Genomic DNA, 9,550 nt, shown 5'->3' with positions numbered 1-9,550 from the left:
AATTTATTATGGTTTATAATGGCAAATGATACTTTGAATATTACATGTTAATAACTTGATTGGAATTATAACCTTGAGTTGACAGTTTGATACTTTGAAAATTTTGAGCCAGCCCTACCCCCAAGGGCTGTAGGGTGGGGCCCAAAGGAGTCAGTGTGCTAAAATTTCTTCATTTTCCTTGTTTAGAATCAGAGGTGCTAGTTTCAAATACTTTTTAGTCTTAAATCTGTATGCTAGATATTGAATAAGGTGGTTTTATTGTTTTTTGTCACTTTGAATAATATTTCTGTACATGTTAAAAACAAAATCAACTCTCTGTATAAATATATCAGGTGACCGTTAAGGCCCATGGGCCTCTTGTTTAAATCTTATTGTCAATTAATTGCAGACATATGATATAATGTATTGCTACATAGCATTCTTATTGTGATCATGCTTGGCAAGGATTTGACCTCATGAACTAAACAATAACAGGGATATGTCATTTCTTTTATTTTGACAGTATATTTTTACAAGATATTTTAATTCACAATAAATTCTCCTTACAAATTTTAATATGTGAATATAGGAATCTCATCAAATGTTTTATGATTGAAAGTATTGTCCAAAGTTGCTGTTTTGTACAACATTCTCAGTATTACCTGTATCAAAACTGTTGATCAATATAATTCATTGTAAAGGTGTAAGCGTGGTTGATGAATGTTATCAGGAATCAGATTGAATAATTATCCATGTTGCAGCAAAGTCATTAATTTCATTTTACCTTTCTTTTCAGGAAAAGAATGTTGCTCTGAAGATATTTGAGTTAGGGTTAAAGAAGTATGGTGAATGTCCCGAGTATGTCCTGTGTTATATGGAGTTCATGTCTCACCTGAATGGTAAGTCATTTGTCAGGCAGGATGAAGTGTTATTGTGCATAGATTTTCTGATTGGTGTAGGACAAATTTTAACCTACCTTTTCATTTAGAAATAAGTCTTGAATTGAAAGTGAAAATCTGTGTGTTAGTTAGAGAATAGAAATGAAACTGTTGTAAGCTGCTTGTGAAATTTAAAGTGTGCCTATATTTTGTTTGCCTAACAACATTAAATATTTACTAGGTAATTTAAATAATATTTGTTATCATTATTTCACTGAAATTAATCTTGGAAAATTAATCTTAAAATGCACTTCAGAACAAAAATCATAGTTTGACAAAATGGTTTGTGAAATTCTGTTTGTTAAGTCAGCAGCTAAAATCAATAAATTGAAGTTAAACTATAACCATTAAATATTGGTAGAAATAAAGTTTATTTCCAACGGTATAGAATGTTTTCATAGGAAGTTATTAGTTTGTTCATGTCTGTATTATAACAGAGGATAACAATACAAGGGTCCTGTATGAAAGAGTGCTGTCATCTGGTCAAATTCCACCACAGAAGTCCATGTAAGTTGTTGTAATGTAACAGTGACAGTTATCTTAACATCTGTAATATTTGATGACATAATTCCTGAAAAAAGTTAATACAGTTTAACCCTTTCACCCCTAGGTAACTTTAGTAGACTCTACCACTCATTTATTAGGATGAGTCCATTATGGTCTACAGTGGTGAAAGGGTTAAATGAGTTTGTTTAAGAGAAATTAATATCTTTACTTGAGAAGGAACCTTAAATGAATTTGTTTTCAAATTTTGAAATTTCAGTGAAATTTGGAGTAGATTCCTGGCATTTGAATCTGAAGTTGGAGATCTGGCCTGTATACAGAAAGTTGAAAAGCGAAGAGCTCAGGCCATTGAAAAGGTAAATTGAAAAGAAATACATGTTGAATGGTGCATAAAAAACTAGATTTTTTTTTTATATATAAATGCCTGCCTCTTGTATGTCTGTCTTTTCAGCAACAATTTTGTTTCTGTTGCACAATATCATTACAAATGTATTTTTACCAAACTTCGTTTGTTGAAGTACTTGTTCATGGAAGATGCCCTTATGTTTTGGGGTCATTATGTTTTGTAAGTCAAGATCATAAAATATATGACCTGACTGAAATGAGAGACAAAGTTTGTTTTCATCAGTCTTGTTTGTTTGTGTTTTACGTCCTATTAACAGCTATGGTTTTGGGTGGTGGAGGAAAGCCGGAGTTCACCGACCTACGACCAATACCTTGCAACTGCCCCACGTGGGTTCAGACCTGCGACCCAGTGGTGGAGGGCTAGTGGTAGCAGAATGTCGGACGCCTTAACCACTTGGCCACAGTGTCCCCTTTAGCAGATGTTATTTGGTAAAAACACACTTAAATCTTGTTTCAGGTGCAAGAGTTTGAAGGAAAGGACACGGCTTTATTGATAGATCGGTACAAATACCTTGACCTGTATCCTTGTACAACAAGTGAACTGAAGGCTGTCGGATATTACGTAAGTATGGTGACTCAAGGATAAAATGTGTTATTATAGATCAAGGATATTTAGATGTGATTATAATTTCTTTAGTTGGTGATGGGTATGAAGGTACCAAAATTCAAAAAGTTTATCAAAAAGTTCTGGGATAAAAAAAAATACTGTTTTCTTATTCTGTTATTATCTGATGTTTGCCGTCTCTAAGGTGTTGAGACTGTCTACCCAAAAATGGAGATGGATACTACTAAAAGGATAGAGATACTTGGATATTTACTCATGGAGATGTTCAATGTTGATGTCTTTTGTTCAGTGAGTTGATAGGACAGTGACATAGAGTTATCTATCAACAAGCTGAACAAGGTTATATCAGTATAGGACTTTATAACCTAAAGTTATATTTTCTTCATAATTTGAGAAAATAATCAGCTTGTCATATGCATTTCTGTTAACCATGACAACACAATGTATTGTATACAAATAAAAAAAAAGCAAAAAAAAAATCTTTGAAAGAAATTGTTCAGATGAGTTGAGCTTTACACATTAAAATTAATTGAAATATGAATATGATTAAATATTTTACAACAGTTATGTCTCAATAACCTTAAAATTCTCTCCACCAGGACTTGGCTAGGCAGCAGGTGGTCCAGCTACCTTCCAACAGTGTGACCAAGGTGGTGATGGAAGAGGAGGAGGGCAAGAAGGCACCGGAATACCCTAAACCTGATATCGAACAGATGTTGCCCTTCAAACCCAGGATGATCATACGTAAGTTTGCATTTCATTCACACCTGAAATGGTCTTAACTTATCTACCCTTTCATTCTGATCACTGATCGTATTTACAGTAAAACACATTTAGTACAGACATGCTTTTTAGAATTTTTACTTGTATCGAGGTTAAACTTTTGTCTCCAGGCAAAGGAACTAGCTGTCTCAAGAACATTTAAGTCTGTAACAGATTATGCATATACAAATGTAGCATACTAATTACATTGGTCCACAGGGATTCAGTATAAATGTCTTTCACTATATATTGTGTAGAAATTCAAATAATGTATAAAAGACACTTTCTGAAGAAAGGAAGGTTTATAATAAACATATTTCATCTGTTTTAGCTAATGGATCTCACATTGTGGAAGGAGGTGTTTTCCCCCCTCCCCCTTCAGCTGCCAATCTGATGACGCAGCTTCCTCCTCCAGAATGTTTCCACGTAAGTTGTAACACCAACTGTCAAACGCCCACTATTTGCTGTATGTCAATCATCAGATTATTAACAGTTAGTTTGTTTAGTAAATCAAGGATATATATCCAGTGCTGATTGATCTCGGTGTAAGTTACAGTTATTGGTATTTGATAAGTACACGAGTCCAAACTGAAACTCTTCAATGACTGAATAGTATTGACTGTGTGCCTTAAGCTACTAGAATGATCATGGCTACCCGGGATGTTAACTGCAGAAGCAACCTAACTCAACAGAATGAGCAAGCAGTACCCGAGAGATGTGTTTTAGGATATTTATGTTTGCAAAAAATTCACATATACAAAACTTTAATTTATCTAAGTGATTGATACATCATCAGGGGTGGACACTAGCACTAGTTCACTAGTCCTGAACTAGTAGATTTCAGTAAGGACCATTGATTCACCTAAACTTAACTGGTCCTTTGGACTTGTGAAAAGTATGATTATAAAATAAGAATATTTCTTTTTAAAATCATAATACTGCTTAAAATAAGATATATATTGCTGGATAATTGTTAAAATTTCCCAACATTTTCACCATATTTTTATGGCAGTAGTTATTTTTTTAAGTCCCCTACACTCAATTACTTTTGATGTTTCATGCTGTAGATCGCGATGTTTCCTTATCAGGAAATATTAGATTACTTTGACGAAGGACTAGTAAATAATCTATTCAACGAGTCCTGTGGAATATAGCTACCAAGCAAAAAAACTGTCTAACCCTGATCATGTTAATTTAGTTTTTACTATAGCAGTCATTGTTTGCAATTTGAATTGATTAAAAATCTCAAACAACTTGAGGAATATTACTTCAACATATTTTTTACTGAAAATAAGGCCATGTTCGCCATCATGATACCTGTTTAATATTTATCTCGCTGCATATTTGGGTGAAATGCTTCCCATACCCCCAATACTTGGATTCAAATCACCAAACTCACTATAAACTTGTTTTCAGGGACCATTTGTAGTCATGGATGCTTTCATAGAGCATATGAAGAAACTGATGTTACCTGATCGTAAGTAAATTCCCAAGAAAAAAATACATCTTTCCTGAGTGTAGTAGAATGCTTATACTGGTATTCAGAACTGAAATAAAGACTAGTGTATGGTATCTTACTAAGATATGGAGATTAAGGCCTTACTGTGACATGGAGACTTATGATGTATGCTACCTTACTGTGACATGGAGACTTAAAGATATGGTACATTACTGTGACATAGATACTTAAGGATATGGTACATTACTGTGACATGGAGACTTAATGATATGGTACATTACTATGACATAGATACTTAAGGATATGGTACATTACTGTGACATGGAGACTTAAAGATATGGTACATTACTGTTACATGGAGACTTAGGATATGTTACATTACTATGACATGGATACTTAGGATATGGTACATTACTATGACATGGAGACTTAAGGATATGGTCAGTACTGTGACATGGAGACTGATGATGTATGCTACCTTACTGTGACATGGAGACTTAAGGATATGGTACATTACTGTGACATGGAGGCTTAAGGATATGGTACATTACTGTGACATGGAGGCTTAAGGATATGGTACATTACTGTGACATGGAGGCTTAAGGATATGGTACATTACTGTGACATGGAGACTTAAGGATATGGTACATTACTGTGACATTGAGACTTAGGATATGGTACATTACTATGACATGGATACTTAAGGATAATGTACATTACTGTGACATGGAGACTTAGGGATATGGTACATTACTGTGACATGGAGACTTAAGGATATGGTACATTACTGTGACATGGATACTTAGGATATGGTACATTACTGTGACATGGATACTTAGGATATGGTACATTACTGTGACATGGATACTTAGGATATGGTACATTACTGTGACATAGATACTTAAGGATATCGTACATTACTGTGACATGGAGACTTAGGATATGGTACATTACTATGACATGGAGACTTAAGGATATGGTACATTACTATGACATAGATACTTAAGGATATGGTACATTACTTTGACATAGATACTTAAGGATATGGTCGTTACTATGACATGGAGACTTAAAGGCTATATGCTACCTTATTGTGTATACATGCTACCTTACTATGACATTGAGACTTAAGGATATGGTACATTAGTATGACGTTGAGACTTAAGGCTATATGCTACTTTACTTTGACAGACATCTTTATTTCAAAAGAGTTTCACACAGCACTATTTAGCATTACCAGTCATTAACCTTTCCTTTTTGGGTATTCTACAGTGCCTCTTCCACAAGAGAATGGTGTTGACAGCAAACCAGACATCGGTACTCAGTTCTCCATAGACTTGGCTATGGGCAGGAAACGCAAAATCACAGAAGGGGAAGAAAGTGACGAAGAAACCAATGAAATGGCGGCACCACCAATACATGATATTTACAGAAGTCGGCAACAAAAACGCACAAGATAATCCATTTCATCAGTCTTATTCATGCATTTGTTATCATATTTCATCATGCCAAGATTTGTGTTGAGTAATTGTTTCTTGTGTAACTTGTGATCAGAGTTGCATGTTGTACTATGACCGGGACTAGAATCATACCTTTTCAGCAGTGTCATACTTCAGTATTTTTAACACAAGACTCCTATTGTTGTATTATGCCTTGTTCATTTTTTGCCTGCGGACATTTCAAATCAATTCGTCCCATATTGAATCTGTCAACCCAACTTTAGTTTGGTAATATCATATCTTTCAAATCTTCAAATAAAAACATATTTTGTGTTGTATGAGAGTTTGGATGTTTGTTCAAGATAAAAATGAAACAGGAACGAAAATTCTCTGTTAAAATATGACTGTTCTGAATTAAGCACAGTTATGGCATATTGGCATTATACATTATGGAATCTGGGATCATTTGTCTTGGTTTATTTTTGTTAATGTGTGTTTTTTCTATCTTATGACAATGAAAGTTCAGATATGTATGTTCTTTTCTTGCTTTTGGATTTGACAATCATCTGATCAGGTGTAAATATTGTTGTTAAAAATGATCCAAGTCATGTTTTTGATATGTCAGGATCTACAGTGCTTATCTTTCTTTGTGTCTTCACAACTTACTGTCATTTAAAAAGCTTATTATACAATACTGTTTGTCTGTTTAGCTGGATCCAAATTTCATGTTATATTGAAGTACATTTGAATCCTGCATAATGTACCATTTTTGAAAATTAAATGTTTATATAGTAAAACTGCACACTGGTACCACTTCTCCATCACAATTCTGGTGTTAGAAGAGTTTTGATGAGGTACATGTAAGCAATAATAATAATGATGATAATAATAAACTTTATTTATTGAGGATTAAAAAACCTGATTTAGCTTAAGGCTAATCTCCCTCAGGGTCCTCTATGTTAGTAAAATGTGTTAGTTTTACATAGTATTTCTTAAAACATAGTAATATAAATTAAACATAAATGACATCTAAAATATAAGTTATGAGATTGCTGAAAATATTACATACAATTATATAGTACATTACATCAAATATCACAGCAAGCATACATCTCATGCTTTGAAGGTCTGATAATAGTCAAATGGCTGGAGCCTTACATACATATATGCTAATATAGCAAAGTATAAAAATTGTCAGGATTTACTGGTACGCTAATATAGCATAAATTAAAAACTGTTTTCTTTATCTAAAAGTATGAATCACAGTAGTGCTTTATAGCTCTATGCTAGGTGGTAAATGCAACAGGGCCCACTTGTATAAAACATCTCAAAGTTGAGTAAAATCTCAATCAATGTATTGTCAATGGGAAATCTTAGACTTGAGGAAATCTCAAGAGTTGTAATGTTTTATACAGGTGGGACCATGGGAATTTCTTCAAGTTTTACATCCTGGAGTGACTCAGACTTTGTTTTATGAAGTTTTACTCATTAACCCTCTCACCACTGTAGACTACAATGGACTTGTCCATATCAATGCATGGTAGTGTCTACGAAAGTTACATAGGGGTGAAAGGGTTAAAGGATACCAAGATACAATCTGACAACAACTTGATTCTTCCAAATGAAGTATATCGTCCTATTAATGCTTTCAAAATCTTTCTGTTGTCACTATAGTCAATCAAACACTCGATGCCTGTATTACTGTACCATTGGCTGATTGATTACAACAAAGGATCTCGCTTATTAATCAAACAATGATGCAATGCTTAGGGTTAAACCGATATAGCATCGTACCGTCAGTATGTAGAGCTAAGGTTTTCTTTGTTGACGTATCAAGACGAAGATTTAGGTTTTGAAAATGGTTTATGGAATTCTTATTTATAACAAAGGATAATTTTTTGCTCCTATTTTGAAAATGATCAGCCCCAAAAGGCGTCTGTGAATGTGCATGCTCTTTGATGACAAATTTTTGTGAAATCCGAATTCGTTATTTTTTCACAGTGATTACAACTGTAAAAACATGGCTGGATGTACAGGGGTTAAAAATCACCTTCAAGTAATAATAATAAGAAAAATAAATAAAAAGTACTAAAATGATCACCTCAGATTTAAAAGTATTACTCTAGGACTTTTATTTTGCAAATGAACAGGAGTTTAAATATCCCGCAAGGTGCCCCTGTTCTGTATAGAGTGTATGTTTCATTATATAACATGTATGTACTTGAGAAGATATGCAAATATAAACCTAGCAAACCTTCTGTCATTTTGTTAGTGTCTAATGACTTTTGTGTATTGATGTTCCATAAAATCTACATTTTGCAATTGTTTTTTTTAGCTCACCTGGCCCAAAGGGCCAAATGAGCTTACGACGTGGCGCGGCGTCCGTCCGGCGTCCGGCTGTCCGGCGTCAATATTTTACTTTAAACAACTTCTTCTGAATAACCAAGAGGCCCAAGCTGATGATATTTGGCCAGTAGCATGCTGGGATGAAGGACTACCATGTTTGTTCAAATGAATGACCTTGACCCTCTTTCAAGGTCACAGGGGTTAAATGTCTTAAAGTCTTCAAACGACTTCTTCTCAATAACCAAATGGGCCAGGGTACTGATATTGGGCCTGTAGCATGCTGGGATGAAGGGCTACTAAGTTTGTTCAAATGAATTACCTTGACCCGCTTTCAAGGTCACAGGCATCATATGTTTAAATCTTTTAATAGGTTTTTACGAATCAATCACTGATATTCTGCCTGAAGCTGTATTTTAGTCCACTTTTAAGATTACAAGTGTGAGATTTATACCAGGTGAGCGATGTGGGCCCATTGGGCCTCTTGTTTAAATAAAAATATATGACCCAAAAAAGGCATTTTGCGTGTGACAATTTGCATTTATTTGTAGAGGTGTTCAAACAGTGTAAAATAAATTGGATATCTTTGCTTGTTGAGGACTTATAAGATTGTTAGTACATGTATATGGTTTATGTGTCGAACATTTCGGTACTGTGTACTGCATTTTTGTGTTATTTGTCTGCAAGTTATATGTGATGTCCATGTTCTCAGAAAAACTCTCAGCAAGTACAGATTAATCTTGACTGCAGGATGTGTCAGTTTTAACTGACACAAACTGTGGAAATAAGCATGCTACACGTTAAACAATACATGAAATTCATCATTATTAAATGCCAGTTGATGTGATAAGTATGAACACTACAGGTGAATTATACAAGATTATGATACCCAGATGATATGTTAAAAGGTATGGGGGTCACCTGTCTGATTACCTAGGTTTTTTTCCTGTACTCCGGTTTATCTTGATCCTCTGCATGCTATCATCCATTTCAGCAAAAAAAAATCATATAGAATAAAAATTGGTTTTTTATTCAAAATTAATGGGGACATCTTGATAAATTCAAGCATGACTTGCATCAAAATTTACCTGATCTTGAATACAGTAAAACCTGGCCTACCTGTAGTGATCGCCTCATGTTTATCATTATCACATCA

The 9,550-nt window shown here is 34.2% G+C and overlaps 1 protein-coding gene across 1 annotated transcript in view; it reads left to right on the top strand.

Annotated features, from left to right (window-relative positions):
* LOC110451571 (cleavage stimulation factor subunit 3-like) overlaps window positions 1-9,550 on the top strand; it is a 60,177-nt gene that overhangs the window by 27,831 nt on the left and 22,796 nt on the right. Inside the window, exons 14-21 of the mRNA XM_021499671.1 lie at window positions 776-878; window positions 1,355-1,424; window positions 1,681-1,777; window positions 2,284-2,388; window positions 2,991-3,135; window positions 3,485-3,579; window positions 4,570-4,630; window positions 5,885-6,002. Of these exons, the coding sequence (XP_021355346.1) occupies window positions 776-878; window positions 1,355-1,424; window positions 1,681-1,777; window positions 2,284-2,388; window positions 2,991-3,135; window positions 3,485-3,579; window positions 4,570-4,630; window positions 5,885-6,002 (794 nt within the window). The remainder of the gene's footprint in view (window positions 1-775; window positions 879-1,354; window positions 1,425-1,680; window positions 1,778-2,283; window positions 2,389-2,990; window positions 3,136-3,484; window positions 3,580-4,569; window positions 4,631-5,884; window positions 6,003-9,550) is intronic.

Source organism: Mizuhopecten yessoensis, unplaced genomic scaffold (genome assembly GCF_002113885.1).
Source record: "Mizuhopecten yessoensis strain PY_sf001 unplaced genomic scaffold, ASM211388v2 scaffold6135_1, whole genome shotgun sequence".
In the NCBI taxonomy this organism is placed as follows: domain Eukaryota; kingdom Metazoa; phylum Mollusca; class Bivalvia; order Pectinida; family Pectinidae; genus Mizuhopecten; species Mizuhopecten yessoensis.
Note: the sequence above shows the minus strand (reverse complement) of the source record. Positions and strands in the feature narration are given on the sequence as shown.